Source organism: Antechinus flavipes, chromosome 2, assembly GCF_016432865.1.
Source record: "Antechinus flavipes isolate AdamAnt ecotype Samford, QLD, Australia chromosome 2, AdamAnt_v2, whole genome shotgun sequence".
NCBI classification, from domain to species: domain Eukaryota; kingdom Metazoa; phylum Chordata; class Mammalia; order Dasyuromorphia; family Dasyuridae; genus Antechinus; species Antechinus flavipes.
The window spans coordinates 171861846-171883312 of record NC_067399.1 but is presented as its reverse complement, the minus strand read 5'-3'; the positions used below and the strand labels follow the sequence as shown (position 1 = coordinate 171883312).

The 21467-nt window shown below is 32.0% G+C and overlaps 1 protein-coding gene across 2 annotated transcripts in view; it reads left to right on the top strand.

Moving 5' to 3' along the window:
• PLCB1 (phospholipase C beta 1) overlaps positions 1–21467 on the top strand; it is an 844697-nt gene that overhangs the window by 566003 nt on the left and 257227 nt on the right. For both annotated transcript variants that reach the window (XM_051975942.1, XM_051975943.1), the window contains exons 8-9: positions 12626–12726; positions 14580–14746. In XM_051975942.1, the coding sequence (XP_051831902.1) occupies positions 12626–12726; positions 14580–14746 (268 nt within the window). The remainder of the gene's footprint in view (positions 1–12625; positions 12727–14579; positions 14747–21467) is intronic.

Genomic DNA, 21467 nt, shown 5'->3' with positions numbered 1-21467 from the left:
ATGATCATTTCATAAAGAAAAGATAGTCTCTTCTTTAATCTGCTTCCTTGTTCCATTAAAGCTTTGTTATAATTTTAATTAATAATAATTTATACTATTTATTTATCATATTTTATGTCATGTTATGTATATATCATACATAATATTATATATATGTGAGATATAATTATAATAATAACTTATTCAATAATCCTAAGTGAGGGAAACAAATTAACACCATGACTTTCAGCTCTGACTTTTGGTTACTTACTAGTGATTGTTTGCCTTGAATATTGGAATAAAATCGTAATGATCAATCATAAGACATCTCAGAGTAATTTTACGTGGCTACCATGATTTAAAACACTTCTTTTATTCAGTAGTAACAAGGAGGACTTGAATATTATTGTTGGTAGTAACTATTATATGGTTTAATTAATTTGCTTACAGAATAAATCTGAGTACTGCCCAAGGCCTTTGGAGCCGTATTCTTGATTTTCATGCTGTGGGAAATAAAGCAGAAAATATTTGAATTGAAACTGATCTTATCCCAAACCCTCATTTTCAATTCAATAAACATTTATCAAATGCCTGTTATGTACCAGTCCTATGCATAAAGGCAAAAAATAAAACAAGCCAGACCTCAAACTCACATTTTCCTGGAAGTAATGGTGGAGAAATATGAACACAAATAAATACTCACTAATAGCAAAATAATTACAGTGGATTCTGTAATTGGAAGGACCCTATTAATAATGTGGGACAGGAGAAAAACTACTGACTTTAGAATCAAGGGAGTTCAGTTTCTCACTGATAAATGTAAAGTTGGATAAGTCATTTAATATCTTTGGGGCTCGGTTCCTTCATTTGTAAAATTGAGATGTTAAAATAAATGGTCTTTGAGATCTCTTCCAAAGCTACAACTATGATACTGTGATCTCTATGGGGAAGGTGAAACGTGATCTGAGCCTTGAAGAAAGTTAGGGATTTTACATATCAGATAGAAGCAAGAGATGGAATTTTCTGTACAAACAATATCAGGGTTGCCAACTTGACTGGAGCATAGAGCATACATGAAGGGCAGTAATGTTAGATAAGTCTGGAGAGATAGATTGAATATACTATATGGTATAGAGGAAATGACCTAGATTGGGAGTCAGGGAACCTCCTTTTAATCATGGCTCTTCCACCAATAGAGCAGTGAGGTGAATCAGTGGATAGAACTCAGGGGCTGGAGTCAAGAAAACCCAAGTTAAAATATAGCCTTAGACAGTAGTGTTGACCTTGGGCGAGTCACATATTCCTGTTTGCTTAATTTTCTTTATTTGTAAAAAGATCTGGAAAAGGAAGGGCAAACACTCTAATATTTTTGCAGGAAAACCTCAAATTGGGTCATGAAAGAGCAGACAGGATTAAAATGGGTGAACAATAAAAAATCTTTTCTCTCTGGGCTTCCAGACTCCTCACCTGTAAAGTAAGATGGTTGTTACTTAATGATTTCTACGGTACTTTCTACTTCTATGTCTATGCTCCTAAAACTCGGGCCTTCTGTCACCATCCTTTCTACCACATTATACAACTTCACCTTGTTAAACTGGCCTCTAGAAAAGCCAATCTCTATTATTATTATTATTATTATTATTATTATTATTATTATTATTATTATTTTATCTATTATTACATGTATTTTTCTTTATAACAGTTTTCTGGTATCTTTAGGATAGATAGACAATAGTAATTATTCCAAACATGTTGCTTACTTTTCTATTCTTCAAAGCATTTTTTTTTTGTTAAAGCATCATAGTGAACCTTACTATTAGTAGGACAGACACAATATTCCATTTGACAATAAGGAAACGGAATCTTACAGAAGTTAAACAGCTATTAAAAATTTGTGCAGCTACCAGGACATTGTGACTAGAACACTGCCTTCAGTACTAAACTAATTTTTTTTACTCTAATACTTTATGTTAGTGACATCTGCTTTCCAAAGAGTGCTACCAAACAGCAATCAGATTCTCTTTCACGGTTTGTACTAATCAAAGCCTGAGTTGCACTCTTATACTGAAAGCATAGATTTAAGATCTTTTATTCTATTTCTTGAAAATTCTGCCTTTTCTTACCATCCTGATACACTGAAGGGAATATCTTACTTCTTATGACTGCAGCCAGAAAGGGAAATATGTGTTTCCATAGCTTCCTGAGTGCTTTCCAAACTGTCATTTTAGCCTAGAGTTATTCAAAACTCAGGGATAAGTCCAATTCACCATCTTTATTTACTGCTCATAATCACATACTTTCTCTTCCTTTTTTTCTTTTTTTTTTTTTTGGGGGGGGGAGCAATTTTATTTAACATTTAAAACTATCTAATTTTTTGGCTCCCTTGAGCTCTCACTTTGCTTTTTTCTGTGTCAAAAGCTAACAAATACTTGACATCATTATGACACAAGTATCTGTTTCTGGATCAAAAATAAAATCTATCATGTAATAGAGGTATTAAATAGAGTCATTTAACTCTGTTGCAAAGGTTGAAATTTGGATATATCCATAGAACACATGTTTTCTGATTAGGGTTTTCAAGGCTATATTTTATTTTATCAAATCAAATGCTTTCTTAAAATCAATAAAGCATAAAGCAGAATATTGTATTGTCTATACCTCTAAATCAACTGCAATTATAAAAACATGATCTAGAGTTATAAAAATAATATTTGAAATCCTACATGTTCTCTTGTTCTCTTTTTATAATTTCATACAACATCCTAGATATATGCATTGTCACAAATATCTTGAAGGGATGAGAAAGTAGAAATATGGGGTGAATAATTGCTGTTGCATTTCTTTTTTTTTTTTAATTTGGACTCAATTCCTTTTTTTGACATACTTTGAGAATCAAAGCCTTTGATTCATCAGTGTCTTAAAGAATTAATCCCCTTAAAAATTATGATATCCCTAGGCCCCAATGCCATCCAGAAATGGAATAACTCCTATTTTAAAAGACTATGCTGTGTTAAGAATATAATAACAAAAATATCTCTTCTCTCAAGAGGTTTACATTCTACTAGGTAATTTTTCTCTCCTTATATTTTATCTTCAAGACTTTATCTTCTTAAATAACAATGCTATTTCATTGCATGGCACACTGGAAACAGAGCTGGTAAAGTCCAAATTGTACTTTTGTGCTGTATGAAAAGATCTCTTTGAAAAAACTACCTGCAGATGTTTTCTATTTTATCTGTTTAAGTAGTCTATCCTTTAGCTAAATTGACAATGTTCTTAATATAATCTCACTTTAAGCTTGTTTTCTCCTCAATTTTGTTTTGAGATTTCCTGAGGCAGTACTGTTTATAATAAATTTTCTTCCTCATCAGTAATGTTTTAAAAATGAGTTGTTATTTAAATTAACATAATATTTAGATACCACAAGTCTTTTTTTTTTTTTTTGGCAAAGAGATTAAGATAATTTCTGTGCTCTTTTGGACTCCTCATTGTGGTAAATTTTACAATGATTATAATTATAGTTCATGCTCTGAATATTCCCAAATCCTATTATCACTGACAGGTGTAATCCCCCAAAGATAGTAACTTCATCTCCCCCTTAGGCTTCTATGTGTACCTTAAAAGGTTTGAATATGTTTTTATTGGCATAGCTTTATGAGCTCCCACTACTGTTATTTTATCCCATGATTATCAATTAATATTAATTAGTCTTAAAAGTGACTGTTTACTATGATAATAACTTAAGAATAATTGGTAGAAAATATCTCCTCCCTCAAAATCTGTGATACACTTTACCACTGGTACATACAAAATCCAAGAGGAAGCATGCTTAGACCTCAAATATGGTGGAGAGAGTGATTTATAACCACTAAAAAGTTTTTTTATTGGAGTCCTCAACATGCCTCCCTAGACAATTCATCTTACATTTTATAAAAAATTTTCTCACTTCTTGCTTTAAAATAAATTTTGTTATTGTTTTTGAAAGAACTGAAGTTAGCCCATGAAATCTTTCACATTTTTGATGGAGAAATTAAACTTATTTTTACATCGGTTTCTCAGCAACACAGATGGAGTTATTTATGGACAAAATTGATTTAATAGGGAAAATTCTAGTTCCTTTAAACAGCCTTCTATCATATTTTTGGAGCATTAAAAAAAATCAATTTATATTTTTATCATAACCCCAAAAACTTAGAATAAGTGATTGGCTGGCTATATTGGGTAATTAAGGATTATATTAATTGCTTTTTTGGTTTATCAAGAGCTGAATCAGCTGTTTCTATCTTCAGTTTCATGTCTTGTGTATTTAAAAAATTGGCTTCAGAAATTGTATAGTTTAGGAGATTAAAACTGATGATTTTGACTTTGGAAATTGTGATGGAATGGGAACAGATGACCTTGCAAGTTCTGGATGGAGAAATTCTAATACGGTATTCTTCACATAATATGAATAAATTTAAAAAAATGTGAACACATATAAATGAGGAAACTCATTTAAGAGACTTATGTCTGTCTCAGTTTCCTCACTTATAAAATGAATATAATCTCACCTAGTACCTAGAGTTGTGAATATAAAGTGAGATAATATTTGTAAAGGACTTTGTAAAACTTAAAGCAATATATAAAAACTAACTAATTATTAATTTATTATTTCTTTTATTCTGAACTCTCCCTTAATTTGAAATAAATTTGAGAATTAATGAATATTTATTAAGTGCCTACTCTGTACCAGGCACTGTGCTTTATCCTGAGGATAATAGATTTTTGCGTAATGTTTTGAGCAACTTATGATATACATCAAAAATCTAAGCTAATGAAAAGAATAAATAGTAGCATAATAGTACTCGATTAGTCAAAATAATGTAATATAAAACTAAATTATATAACAGTCATAGATTTGTAGTGAGAAAGACGTGAAGAAGTCATTTAACCTAATCTCTTCATTTTATTTACGGAAACTGAGGCCTAGAGTTACCTAATGTCCCACAAGTAATGTGTATTCATACCCAAGTTTTCAGTCTCTTGGGTCCACTGTATACCACTCAATCTTTGGACAAACAAAATCATATAACTGTCTGCTTCGTATTTCAAGCAAATTTCCATTCTTTCAGACTACTGGCATGCAATTTAATTAGTCCCACTTCAAGGGACTTTCAATGCAAAATGAGATTTTAAAGGACTGAAAGAATTATAAAATTGAATAAACATCTCTAGTGGCTAAAAGATAATGAAAAATTTCTAAACAAAGACAACAATGCCTAAGGCATTTGTTTGTTTTTCTAAATTAGTTTATGTTTTAGAAAATAGACCTTATTCATTACAAATATAATTAGCTTTATGGGTTCTACTTAGTACTTGTTTATTCATGTAAAGATGTGAAAGCCAGAATCTATTCCAGAACTAGGAAATACTAACATTGGTAAATTACCATTTTGCGTCCACATCAACAATATGTACTTGATTTTCATACATACTAACTCTATAGTCACAGAAGACATCTTTCAGTCACTGTGAAGCTAAGTGAGGGAGGTCTTGAACATTCTATAGAACGAAAAAAAAAAAGTGGAGAGGTTGGAGGGAGGATGGGATCTCTATAGTCATTCTGTCCAGAAGTCTTTTCCTTTTGTTTTAATTGTACAGTATAAATGGATTTGTTAGCAATGATTTCTTTTTCCTTGTCTTTCTGCATACTTTACTTGCATACTTGAAAATTTGTTCAAGTAAGAGACAATTCTACTTGTATTCCTCAAAATTCCTGGTAACATTCCCTGCCTTCCTTTTACACACCTACTCTCCCTGTCTGCCCAGATTAAAGCACTTTTCAGAAAGTTAACTGTTGAAAAGTAGGTTTTCATCATGACAAAATGCCTTCTATTCATCTGTAAATAAGCCCAAAGCATTTGCCTTTTTTTGAAGCCTTTGTAGCTTTTTTCTATATTTAGAAAATGGGAGTTCTTTAGATTTTAGATTGATATAATTTTACAATTCTACATTTAAGGACCATTAGCATGAACTGAGTAGAAAAGTAATTAGAGTAGTTCCTGTGAATTTCTGTGTATCACTGGCATAAGAATACACAATTTTTTGAAAATGAGTTAATTCCATTTCTATTTCTATGGAGTAGGAAGGAATACAGATAAGTCTAGACTGATGATTTTATTGCAAAAGAGAATTCCAGGTATATTAATTCTTTTCACTAATGCTGAGAGACAGACCAGCAACCCTTCTGAGATTTGTAGCCTAGAGAGAGGTCTGGATCATTCAGGAGTTACATAACTCTCCAGTACTCCCTGCCCTAGTACGCGTCTGAAGTAGGCTTTGCATTTTGTTCTCTCTTAAACTATTTAGCCCTGCTTTTCCCAAATCCATAAATACATTAATATATTTTTTAAAATCTTACTTAGGCTGATAAGCCTACATTTTCTATAGGGAAACTAGGAAATACTAACATTGGTAAATTATCATTCTGCATCCGCATCAACAATATGTACTTGATTTTCATACATACTAACTCCACGTACATATATGTGTTTTCTTAAATTTATAAATATATTATATTAAATTGCCATCCCCAAGTCAACTAAAAGTGTGTTTTCTATTCCCATATCTTGTTTTCACCATTGACCAATGAAAATTTCAATGTAATTATTGTAACTTTTGAAATTATATGTTTCTTTAGAAGAAGCAAATCCTGTTTAGTACAGTATGGAAATTATAGTTGAATATCACACAACTGTTATCCTCCTTATTAATATTTTACTTTTAACTATTGAATTTAACCTCTAGTTTTTAAACTTAATTTAAAGAAGCAGTTCAAACCAGATTATATTCATTGAATTTACTGAGAAACCATAATTCAAAGGCTTGATGGAGAGAGAATAGTTGATAATAGTTCTCTGTCTCATGTACAGAATAGAGTAAAAACCTAGTCACGGTCATTGAGCACTAGGTTAACAAACCTAAGGTGGTCACAGAGAAGATTTCTTGAGTATCTTCTGCTTTCTCATTATCTTCTCCTACTTCTACTAGCTGTCTATAATATTTACTCATTACCTACCCTAGGAATCACCATCAACCATTTTCTGCTGGAATATGTGGGTTTAGTAAATTCATATAGTCTGTAAAAACTCAGCACCCAAAGCACATCTACAAAATCAGTTTTGCTTGTTTCTTTTCTTTTGTTTTGTTTTTCCTGCCCTAGTTCTCATGGTAGATTATTCCTATCTTTGCCTGGTCTATATCATCCCATTACTGAAATTCACTTATTCCTCACCTTTTACTCTTAGAATTTTTCTTAATTTACTCTTAGAATGTTCCCTTAAGATTCAACTCAGTGTCATCTCTTGTGGGAAAAAATTATTGATCAAAATAGGAAGCCCTGAAGAGATGAGCCACGATAAAACACCCAGCAGATATTGCCTACCTGCAACTGCCAGAGCTACATTTATGAATATGTGCCCAGCAGTCCCCACAAAACCAGTAGAATTCACTGTATAACAGCTTAGTCTTAGCAGTCTTTGTGATTCATGGAATCCAGCAGAACATTGATCCCAACAAAGACAACCCAATGAGGCAGTTTTTTGACATTGTCAAAAGATATTGATGATCCTACTATGTCTGAGATACTTGAAATATCATTTTCAGTGAAGCAGCATTCAATGAGAAAACAACTAGACCAGCATGGAACAAGCCCAAAGGGGGGCAGTGTAATATCCAGAAAATATCAATAACTTTTAAGACTCCTCTGGAGTTTGGAGAACTTTATGGATCAGCCCCTTGGCTTGTTCATCAGAACAAGATCTCACTGTTGATGTGTGAGAATGGACTTGAAGAGAGATGCAGATCCAACTTGAAAAGAATCCATGAACCTGAAAAACTGTGGCAAAAAGGAAAGTTTTATTTTTCACTAAGAAAGAATTCTCTTAGTGGACAAACCCCTAATCAAATTAGGAGATTTGTAAAGAGTACATTCATAGGCCTTTGTTTTATGGCTAAATCATAGCCTGGGAGCTGGGGGCAGTTTGAGATGATTATCAGACCAAGATATCCAACTGAATAAGTTACTAGGAGTGATCTTGGACTAATTTTTAACTCAATAGGGAGTGACTACTCAATAGACAATACAGCTACTCAATAGAGGGTGTAGTTAGTCCCACCAAGTAAACAGAATGAAACTACTTTTCTTGATTCCCTGAGTTGGGTCTCTCCCAGAGGAGAGCTCCTCAGAATTTCCCTCCCATCCCCCCAAGGGGGAATTTGCATAACTACTACTCTGCTTGAATTAATTCCATCAAAACTGACCTTTATCCATCTTGACTTTTGCTTTCTGGTCTCAGATCATTTACATTGCTTCCTGACTCAGTTCAGTCTCTAAACCTGTGATTGAGGTCTCACCTCTAGGACCTGTGCCTTTACATTTAAAAGAGAACTGATGCACCTTTGTCTTTCAGAGGATTCTTGATAATATATAATATTACATATATATAGTTAAATATGTAATTAAGTATAAAATATTAAATTCCCTACATGTAGTAATTCCCTATCTCTAATGTTCTAATCCCAGTGATACATAATTCCAAGATTCCCAAACTAAATCCATCCATTTCCCTCTCTGAAAATTTAATGTTCTCTCATCTCCATCCAACTCATCCATACATCTCTCATGTTCCATATTATTTCTGCCTTCTTTTCTATTCCACCATCTTGAATCTCCATTCTGTCATTAATATATTTCCCTTTATTCTAAACTTCTTCCTCTATTGCTCCTTTCATCTTTTGTCACTCACGGATCCCTGATTCCCTCTTATAAGATACTGTACCCTTAGCTATCCTTTCCATTATTGGTTTTGCCTTTACTGTGTCCCCCCAGTACACTAAACCAGGAGAGAAACTCTATATATTCTTTGCTCTACATTGCTATTTTGAGATTCTCCCTCTTCTGCCATCACTCAGTAATCTTTCCACTTTTGATATTTGTTCTATCCCAATTTATGACCCAATCCAAGTACTACTCCAAGTCATGTATACTTCTTTCTCAAGAAATTCAGTACCTAGACCACAGTCTTTCCCTTCAAAGCAACTCTGATAATAGAAGACTTCAACATACATGGTGATTTTTCCCTCAAACAGTTCTCAGGCTCTTTAACTCCCAAGACCTATATTTTACCTTCAATACACAAAGATGATCACAACTCTGATCTTGCTATCACTCACAAGTATTCCACTTTTTTTTTTAATATATAGCTTTTTATTTGTAAGATATATGCATGGGTAATTTTTCAACATTGACAATCGCAAAACCTTTTGTTCCAATTTTCCCCCTCCTTCTCTCCACCCTTCCCCCAGATGGCAGATAGACCAATACATGTTAAATATGTTAAAGTATATGTTAAATACAATATAGGTATACATATCCTTACAGTTATTTTGCTGCACAAGAAGAATTGGACTTTGAAATAATGTACAATTAACATGTGAAGGAAATCAAAAATGCAGGTGGACAAAAATAGAGGTATTGGGAATTCTATGTAGTGGTTCACACTCATTTCCCAAAGTTCTTTCACTTTCACTCTTTCACATCATTGTTCAATAATGAACAAATGGAACTGATTTGGTTCATCTCATTGTTGAAGAGGGCCATGTCCATCAGAATTGATCATCATATAGTAGTTACTGAAGTATATAATGATCTCCTGGTCCTGCTCATTTCACTCAGCATCAGTTCATGTAAGTCTTTCCAGGCCTTTCTGAAATCATTCTGCTGGTCATTTCTTACAGAACAATAATATTCCATAATATTCATATACCACAATTTATTCAGCCATTCTCCAATTGATAGGCATCCACTCAGTTTCCAGTTTCTAACCACTACAAAGAGAGCTGCCACAAATATTCTTGCACAAAACATTTCACTTGTATGATTAAGAATTCTAAAGTTATTTTGCCTGACTATAATCTCTTATCAGTCCATTTTCCTCTTTGTCTCATTCCTTCTAAACCTATCATATCATTTTGCTATGACCTCCAATCCCACTAACCCTAGTACTCTACCCAGACTGCTCTGTCTTCTATTTTTTTTCCTTTCCAAATCCCTTTTCCCATTTTACAATTCCATTACTCATTCCTTTCCAAGTATCAACTCTGGATTATTCCCACTTTCATACTCCTTTTTTTCTGTTGAATCATTCTGGAGGAAATTAAACAATTATGTTGACTAGGTCCCTTAGAAATTTCTGTTATCTAATCTTAACCAGACAATGACATGGTGTATTGGATAGAATGCTGGGCTTGGAATCAGGAAGATTCATGTTTCTGCATTCAAATCTGATACAGATACTAGCTGTAGGACTCTGGGCTATCACAAAATCCTGTTGGCCCCAGTTCCTCATTTGTGAAATGAGCTGGAGAAGGAAATGGCAAAACACTCCAGTATCTTTGCCAAGAATATCCTAAGTGGGACCACAAGTAGTTGAATACAATTGAAACTACTGGATTAATTACAACAGTCTTGATTGAGCCCCCTTGACTCCTTCATAGTTAATTCTATATCACTCTTCCCTCAGAGGCTATCCCAACATCCTTTTTTCTCCTCAAGTTTATTTGTTCATGTTCAGTCATTTCATTCATTCCCAGTTCTCCATGACTCCATTTGGGGCTTCCCTGCAAACATGTTTGAGTGGGTTTAACATTTCCTTCCAGCTCATTTTACAGGAGAAGAAAATTAAGCAAACAAGTTTAAGTGACTTGTCCAGGGTCACACAGCTAGTATATGAGATCATTCATGAATTCAGGTCTTCCTAACTCCATATCTGGCTCTCTATAAGATTTACTAATTAGTTGCCCTTCACACATCATCCCTTTTATCTTTTTTTTTTTTTTTTGCTTTGTTTGCTGAGGCAATAGGGTTAAGTAACTTGCTCAGGATCACACAGCTAGAAAGTGTTAAGTGTCTGAGACCAGATTTGGACTCCGGTCCTCCTGACTTCAGGGCTAGTGCTCTATCCACTGCACCAACTAGCTGCCCCCATCCCTTATATCTTAATGAAAAAAATACAGCTAAATTGTCAACATCTTTTTTCTCTGTTATACTTTACAAATAAAAGCTCCCTCATATCATTGCTCTTTCTATCTTTCTCCTAGTCTATGATAAAAAGATAACATTGTACCAGGCCTTCTATGTGTACCCTCAATCTCATGCTTTCTCACTCCTGTCAGATAATTGCTCCCCCACCATCAAATTCATTGTCATCTTCACCATCACCATCATCAATGTCTTGCCTTTTTTACCTCTTCTACCTCTGTCTTTGTATCTATATGACCTTTTCTATATGTCTCTTTAGTCTCTTCCAATATTAGTTTAATCTTTGCTATCTACAAACATTCTAAATTTTCTTCTATCCTTTAAAAACTCTCACTTGATTGACAAAATGATAAACAAAGAAGAAGAAAGCCTTGCTAGACATACAATATCTTGTGCAAGATTGCTCTAGAAAAATTATTGAATAAACTGTGCACTTCATTTAGCAGTGCCCAAAGAAGAACGGTGTGAAATTATATCATCTATCTGTAAGGCAATTTCTACACCAATTAGCTAAATGATTGAGAGGTCGACAATGATAAATGAAGATTTTATAAACCAATTGGATGGAAAATTTTAATAATTATAAAGAATAAAAGGTTTTAATTATCTTTGTCATTTTATGTGTAATGAAATAGGCCAGGAAGGTGATTTGATGGTCTCAAGTGTATCTTCCATATATCTTTGGTTTAAATTTCTAATTTCATGATTTCAAAATTGGTCTTCAATTATCTAAGACATAATGGCCCTTGACATGTCTTTTCTTTATGTCTTCTTATGTGATTGAATGCAATTCTTCAGATTTTTCTATAGCAAAAAAATAAAATGTTCTTTTATTCCCTATGATACCATCTGTAGAAAAAGGTGGTTTCTAAGTATTTCATTTATTCAATGAATATCTATTGAGCTTCTGCATTGGATTAGATTTTCTGTTATCACTTTCAGGCAATGCATTAAGAATGATTTAATGATACATGTTTAGCTATTCTAAAATAATGCATATTTCAAAACTGATATGAATATATGGGGAAGGAATTCTGTCTTCCCAATTAGACTGACTTAAAAATGAAAACAAACATAACACATGTACCTGAAACAGGAAAGGTTATGAAAAAATGCCCTTCCTATTAACAAAAACTTGAATGCCTGCTTCCGGTTTGCATGGCAACACAGAAAAACAATGAAATAAATTATGAAAACTGTTTCCTACATTAACTACTTATTTTCTAAACAATCAAGGTCAAAAGTATTCAGTGGTAAAGTATTTTATTATTTATAAAATTTAGTTGATCAACTGTAATGAGTTTTCCAAACTTTATGTACTATTAGATTTGAGTATATATTTTCATATTGCTATTGATGTGTCTGCTATACCCTTCAATTCTTTGGTGAACATATTGTGTTCTAGTAGTAGCTACATTTATCCAGTGGCTAATGAGGGAGAATCTTACTCTCAGTAATGCACAGGATAAAATGAATGCTTTGTTTCACAGACATATTCATCATGTTAATGCTGGCTTTAAAAAGAATTCTAATGTTTTGATTTGTTTCTTTTTTTTTCTTTCTCAGAATGATTCAATACCTCAAGAAGACTTCACTCCAGAAGTATATAGAGTTTTCTTAAACAACCTTTGCCCTCGACCTGAAATTGATAACATCTTTTCTGAATTGTAAGGGATTCTTTTAAATTTGCTTTTTTTCTCATTTAATAATGCTTGCTTGGGTATCTGAGTTTAGAAAAATCACCCAGCTATTCATTAATTGATCACATACTATTTTCCCATAGGAATATCCATTAGTTTAAGTGGGCAGAGGTTTGCTACCTAATATAAATTAGTACTTATAAGTATTGCATTTTTCTCATATAATCATATTTGGTTTTAGCAACATAGAGGAAAAGAAAATGTAATGTAAGAGAATGGATGGTGGGTTGGAAATATTCTTAAGTGGTTACAGATCTCATCTGAGTCAGAAAGCATCTAGGTGACTTAGTCGCAACATTAATTCCCTAATTTTTAAACCAAGAGGTCTGAATTACATAATTTAAGATTAGTTGTAGCTAATACTCATGTTTCTATTAATAGTAGGAGGTGATTGCCTCTTTTTTAGTAGACATTTTCCTCTAAACTGGCCTTTCCCCATACCTCTGATAAAGGAGGAATTGAAGCTCCCTGAAGAATGTTCCAGGATTCAAATTTCCCAATTTCTAGGAGTCTTACATCTGATTGGGTATTCCACAAATATATTACCTCCTTCTTCCTAAATCTCATTACCTGCCTTTTTAAAAAGTACCCTATGAAAGCATCAGATTATCCCATCCCATTCCTCCCTTAAATTCTAGATCATTCATGTATACATATATTATATCTAACTTATACTTTAACTTATTTAACATGTATTGGTCAACTTGCCATCTGGGAGAGGGGGTGGGGAGAAGGAGGGGAAAAATTGGAACAAAAGGTTTTGCAGTTGTCAGTGCTGAAAAATTACCCATGCATATATCTTGTAAATAAAAAGCTATAATAATAAAAAAAAAATTCTAGATCATTTTTCAAAGAATAGCAACTTTATCTTGGTGAAACAGTGAACAAGTAAAAATTGGATTAGATAGGATCTATTAATATCACAGAAAGTCTTCATCCTTTATTATATCAGTAATAAACTCACATATTCATTTTAAAAAGAAAATATATAAGAAAAGCAACCTATTTAAAAGTAAGAAAATAGCACCTTTACATTTTATCTGATATTGAAGTCAACAAATGAATTAATTGAAAAAGATGGAAAGTATAACTGTGAACTCACAAAGGGAATGTATTTGGTACTTATGATTATGATTGATATTATTACATTCTCGGTGCACCTGATTACTTTTATTTTTGTAATTTCTTATCATCAAACATTTCAGGAGTGCCCATAGAGTACATGTTATGGAATTAGTTCTTGTAGTATTGAGAAGATTATTTATATCAAATACAATTGCTTTCCTAAAGGAGATGATGTTTATAATTCCCCTTGTGAGAAGAGGAAAAACATGACAGAATTTGCTCACTTTTTGAGTTGCTATAAATAGATACATCCTTACGGAAATAAGCTGGATATGGGAAGCTGGTGATTCAGCTAGAACTTTAACTGTATTGTGTAAACCATACCCAGCTATTTTTTTCCTCCTTGAAGTTCTCCCTTTTGAATTTATGGGATCATGAACTCCTAGGTATTTTTTGCCCTTGCCAATGGTTGGTATTTTCCTTAGGCATGCCAAATCAGTTCTAATTACATTAAACAATGTCTACAATGAACAATTATAAATTGAAACGTAAACAAAAATTAGTTGGGGTAATGTGACCATTTTTATCTTTTGCAAAAGCACTTTGATCTTATAAGATCTGGATAGGTTTTCTCTGTGATACTATTTAAGCAGTGACTTGCATTTAAGAGTACTTAATAAATTATTTTTGGTTGATTAAATATGAGTTACCAAAAAACAATGTAATTTCTTTTTTTTTCTTTTACTTATTTTTAGTGGTGCCAAGAGTAGACCATATCTTACTGTTGATCAAATGATGGAGTTTATTAATTTAAAGCAACGAGATCCCCGACTGAATGAAATCCTTTATCCACCATTAAAACAGGAACAAGTCCAAGTGCTGATTGAGAAATATGAACCAAACAATTCCTTAGCAAAAAAAGGTCAGTAGGATTTGCTTTACACATTTTCTAGACCCTTATTTGAAAGTGTGGATAAATTATTTTGCAACAATTTCAAATACTATATGAGATTGTGAAGGCAGACCAGTGAACTACCTTCAGATTTCTTAAACATTAGGTATGAGATATTTATTTCTCTGCTTTCCTTCTGATCTTTGTCATTAGGAATTGCTCATAATAATTCTCCTGTAAAAAAAAAAATTGCATTTTTTTACATGTATTTAGTAAAGTATTTAGGAATAATTCTTTGCCTTTAGTTAAAGAACTTATGAAATGCCAAATCATCAATAATGAATAGTAGATAATGAAATGTAGTGACAGGCAGAAACATAATGTTTTTTACTCAGCATTAACACATCACAGGGTGTTTGTTTTTACTATGAGAAAAATCTACTTTTGAACATCTTAAAGATTTTTTTTTCTCTGCTTTTTCTCTCCTCTGCTCTAACTTTTCTTGGTTAAGCTTTGGTTTCTAGCAGCAGTATGAAGTTTTAATTCATATAACAACTCAAAGACTTATATTAAAGTACTGAATCTACAAATAGCAATTTAATTCAATACTCTTTTTTCCTGCTTTTACATCTCCTACTGGATTTGTTTTCATATGGTTATAACTTCCCACTCCTAAACTATTTAGAATTTCCTAAAACATTATAATTGTAATAAAGTTAATTTTGATTCCAGATCAGGAATTTTGACGACTACCACAAGGATTGATATCAGAGAAGTGATTCTTTGTTGCCTGGAAATGACTCTGATGCAAGAATTTTTGTTTCCTTTAAACGTATTGCTATAATAAGATTATGAAAATATAATTGCAGGAAATTTAATCACTTACATGTTATAGTTCACTGATTGTACAAAATCTCAAAACACTCTACACCTTGAAGTTTTATTTAGTTGGATGAGGAGTATGATTAGTTGTTATAAAATCAGGATATTATTACAAAATAAACATTCTTCAATGAAAATCTTTATTTTTTTGTGATAATACTGTAAATTTGAAATAATTCAGAATGTTTTCATTGTCAAAACCATGAAGTCTCCTAAGTAGCTTGGTTGAACTTCAAAATCTCATAATCCTGTGGTTTTTTTATTGGTATAGGTAATCCTTCACTGATATCTCTTACAATCTCTCAGTCCCTCACATTATAGTACTTGTAAGTTTTCTATGGCTAAAATTTAACTATGATGCTCAGCCAGTGAATTTCAAAGGATAAGTTTTTTTTTTTTTTCTGAAGTTGCTAAGCTGAAAAATCCATCACTTGAGTCACCATCATTTTTTTCAGATACCCAAAATATTTATTTTAAATTTTTATTTGGTGGTGAAGACAAATATCATGTTGTTTTTCAGTCATTTTATCTGTGTCCAATTCTTTCTGACTTCATTTAAGAAAGATACTTGGCAAAAATGCTAGAGTAATTTACTATTTCCTTTTTCAGTTCATTTGTCAAAGGTGTCTGAGGCCAGCTTTAAACTTAGGAAGAGAAGTCTTCCTCATGCCAGGGCCAGTACTGTATCTGCTGTGTCATCTAGCTGTCCAGTTGTCCTGTTAAAGTGAGGATAATATGAATTATGAAAGTTAAAAAGCAAAATAATCAAAGAGAAATTATTTTTTAACTTGATCTTTACTCAGTGTTTTCTATTCTAATAGTTGTCTAATGCAAATAATTATTGGGTTTGTTTTGACCTTCATAATCAAGGTTGGGTTATGAAATATGTCTGTGTTTTCATCTTTCTTACATTTTCTACTTTTTAAATTAGAACCATAATGTAATGAAAAGTCTTAGAATTATATGATAATAGTTTCAATTGTCTTTTGTGACTTACTAGCTGAGAGATCGTGGGTAAGTCATTTTCTCTTTATAACCCATTTTCCTGATCCATAAAATGAGAATAATGCTATTTGCCTCTCAAATGTTGTTGTAAGGATCAAATCACAATATATGTAAATTTCTTTGCAACTATAAAACAACATAAAAGTAAGTTATTGTCACAATTATGATTGTTATCATTATTATTGTTATTTTTTATGTGACATTCTGTTCAAGAATTCAACTCAGAATAGAATATAAAAGTTCCCTAAACTTCTACAGAGAGAGGAAAATTTCTCAGTCAAATATCTTTATACAAAAATCTTCCTCTTATTCCCCCTGGTGAATTGGAGGATATTCCGGATTATTGAAACTTAGACCAACATGATGCAATCTGCTTTAAGTCTGAATATGATGCAAGGGTGCATAGTATGAATCTGGCAGTTAATTGAGTGTTGGTTTAACTTCAATAAATAGCCTAGTTAAATTCAGAGAGGATAATCATAAGAATTTATGCACTTAGGTCGAGAATTTTTTTTAGCCTCTACAATCCAAGAACTGGAAGTGCGTATAAGTTCTCATTTGTTTCAGGGGAAGAGACACTCAAATCTATGAAATCATAAGTTTGCATGATTAAGAAATAAAAGGAACATTAAAGGTCATCCAATCCAATGCAGTCATTTTGCAGATGAAAACACAAACATAGAGAACTGATTTATTTGCCAAAGGTCACTAAGCTAACTAGCAGAAATGAGTTTTGAGTCCATGTCTTCAGTTTACAAATCCAGTACTTTTTTTCCTTATGCTGTACTCAAAAATCTTTCAAATTTAAATTATGATGATTATTTCCTTCAAATATTGGTTATTTTCCAAGTTTTAAAAAGTTCACCTTTCTGATCAACCAAATATGTTACGTTCATTGTAAAAAGGTAGTTGCATGCTTAATATTAGGAAGTTACACATAGAATAATGATTTTACCTCATTTACATAATACCTTTAGAAAATACTTCACATATCTTGCTTCATTAGAGCTTTACAAAAATAGTATGAGGGAAGTAAAGAAGTTATTATCCCTATTTCTCAGATAATAATAATTCTAATGCTAATAATGAGGAAGAATGACATATTCTCAGAGCATATAATGAAGAGGTTAAAAGCTTATCAAAGTTTGTTTTGAAAGAAAAAAATCTTAATTTAAATTCAAAACACAATAGTAAATGATGACAGCAGGTATATGCTACTGAATGTGTTCAATATAACTGAAAGTGGTTTATGTCTAAAGAGAATTTATAAAAGAGATAAGATTCGAGAGTAGAACTAAAAGGCACACACAGAAATATTTACATGAACTCAGCCAACAAAAATTTTGACAAATAAAGCATCAAACAAATGATTGAGGCTCGTGGACTTATTTACAAAAACTGAAGAGATTAGGATATCTATTCAAGATCAGGGTTATTGTCACTAGAAGTTATAGAATGATTATTCACAAAAGCTTAAATTATATTGATTGGTAAAGACTATGTAATAAGATAGTGGAAACTTTAGCACTTCATTGCAGGGTAGTGAATCCATTTGAGGGTGTTTTTTGGCAAAGTAACTGGAGTGGTTTGCCATTTCCTACTCCATTTTATAGATAAGGTAACTAAGGCAAACAGATTTAAGCAATTTATCTAGTCATACATCTAGTAAGAGTCTGAGGCTAGATTTGAACTCAGAAAGATTCATCTTCCTGATTTCAGGTCCAAGGCTGTCTCTACTGTTTCACTTAGCTGTCCCAATTTAGCATCTTTTAGATACCAAAAATGATATGATTATATGAGTAGAATTAAAGGAGGAAGAGAAGGAAACAAGCATTTATTAAGAACCTCTGTGCAAAGTGCCTTAAAATCTTATTTCATTTGAGCCTTATAATAACCTTGTGACATAAAGATATATAAAGAATACCTATTTTACAGATAAGGAATCAGGCAGCCAGAGTTTTGAGTGATTTGTCCAGAGTCACATAGACATAAATAGCTAAGGCTGGATTTGAAATCAGGTGTTCTGATTAGATACCCACATTCCTTATAAATTGGCAAATCCATAATAAAATCAAACTTCAAAATATTCTTGTTATTTCAACAAATTAACTGTGCTGGAATTGAAGAATCATTAAAAGAGAACCTTAAAAAACTTTTTTAGATATACCATTGATTCATAAAATTGAGAAACAATGTGTTCAACTAATCTGACTGTATGAAATAGTTTCAATCTTTCAAATACATAGAATGAAAAACTTTCAAAATGTTAACCAAAAAACACCCCTAACAACAGATGAAATACGAATCGATTGAAAATAGGATGAAGTATCTGTCAAACCATGGTAGTATGAAGTAATTGCTACTTGCAATCAGGAAAACCTAGGTTCAAATCTTAGGTCAAATATTTATTAGCTGTATGATCATGGACAAGTATTTAAACTATTTTATGACAAGTTTGCTCATCCACAAAATATTTCATGATATAATTATATATGTGAATTACTTGGGGCAAGTACTTATTTTAATATTATTTCATTTTTTATGGCAGTAGGATTAAATATTTGCTTATACTAATACTAGACTGATCAGTATTTATGATGATGAGATGAAACCAAATTGATCCGTTTCCTCTTCCATTTTTTTTGTTAGTTCTCTGTTAGTTGAGTAATATGTTTCGTACATTTTTCATTAAAATCTCTATTGGGTTTTTAATTGTGAAGTTTTTAAGAATAGATATTTCTCTAAAGAAACAAACAAAAGTTCTAGCTTTGACAGAGCACACATTATTGACCATTAAAGATATTGCAGTGCCTACTGGTATAAGGAACTTAATTGCTCCAAGAACTCTTCAAGTGCACACTGAAACAGAATAATTCACACTAAAGTATGAAAAATTTTGGTGAATACAATAAAATAGTCTAAAATGAAAGACACCAATAAATGAAACCTACTGATGAAGAACAATGAATGTACAGAAAATAAAAAATGACCTTCAAAGGAACCTAGCAGCTGAAAGGTTTGTTATTGATTCTTCTATATAATGGTACTAGCTTCTATAAGTCAAAAGAATAGCAAAATAATTGCCCAACAAAGTGCTAACTGTTGTTACGAAGAAAAAAAATCTTACTATAGACAAGAAGGATGGAATGCCAACCAATGAGTTAAATATGGTAATTTATATTGATGAAATTCACTTTTTTTTTCAAAGTTAAAAATCATTGGAAGATTCCAGATGGACTTATATGATTTGGGCATCTTCATTAGACTGTAAAATGTCCACACACACACACACACACACACACACACACACACACAGACAATTTTGTTGTTCTTGTCCCTGTTGAAGGAGAGATTAACTCTTATAAATAGATTGATATACTGAGTAGAAAAACTGTTCTGTAGGTCGAGAAATTTCTAAATGGAAATGGAGTGAATAGATTATGCTACAAGTTATGAAAAATTGATGAATTTAATCAAAAGAAGGAGACAAATGTGCTTCAATGGCTTGGAAAATCTCCTGATTTAAACCTCATTTAAAACTGATCAGTTATAATTAAGGCCAGAATTATTTTTTAAAAATGGTTTGTTGATCAAAGAAATGCTTAATAGTGAAGCATTGTGGTTTTATAATGAGAAATTAAAGAATATCTATCAAATTATTGTAAACTCAATGCTTAATCACTTAAAATGAGATTTCAGCAGAAAGATGACATTCAATATGAAAATTTTCTAAAGTTGTAAGATTGTGGGGTTTTTTGTTTTGTTTTTTTTTTTTGGTAAATCAAGTGTCTCTGACAAAGGCCTCATTTTTCAAATATAAAGAACAGAGTCAAAATTATAAGAATACAAGTTATTCCCCAATTGATAAATGGTCAAAGGATAAGAATAGGCAGGTTTCAGATAAAAAAAATCAAAGCTATTTATAGTTACTTAAAATGCTCTAAATCAAATTGATTAGAGTAATATAATTTAAAATACCCTCAAGGTGCTACCCTGCACCTATCATATTGATTAATATGACAAAAAAAAAAGGAAATGATAAATACTGGAAGGGATATAGGGGGACAAAAACAAACAAACAAACAAGCAAACCACTAATGTACTGTTGATGGAGTTGTGAACTGATCCAATTCTGGAGAGCATTTTGAAACTATGTCCAAAGGATTATCCAACTGCTCACATATTTTGATACAGCAATACCACAACTAAGTCTATATCCCAAAAAAATAAAAAGGAGGAGGGGAGGGGACACATTTGTATGAAAAAAAATAGTTCTGTGGGAACAAAGAACTGGAAGTTGAGGGAATATGGAGCATTTAGGAATGGCTGAACAAGTTGTGGTATATAAATGCAATGAGATATTATTGTTCTATAAGAAGTGATAAACTGGATGATTTCACAAAAATTTAGACTTACATGAATTGATACAGAATGAAATGAACAGCACCAGGGGAACACTGTACATGGTAACAGCATTATTGTCCAACAAACTATGAATGACTTAGCTATTCTCAGCAATACAATGATCCAAGATAAATCTAAAGGATTCATGATGAAAAATGCTATCTGCCTCCAGAGAAATAACTGATGATATCTAAATACAAATCAAAGCATACTATTTTTCACTTTCTTTCTTTTATTTTGTATAAGTTTCTTCCACAAAATAACTGATATAGAAAATTGCATATGTATAACATATATCAGATTGCTTACTGTCTTGGGGAGGAGGAAGAGAAGGGGGATAAAGAAGCATATAATTTGGAACTCAAAACTTTTAAAAAGGTTAAAAAATTGTAATTGAGGAAAAACAAAATATTATCTTAAAAATAAATCAATACATTTAGTTTTTTTCTTTGTCCTGATT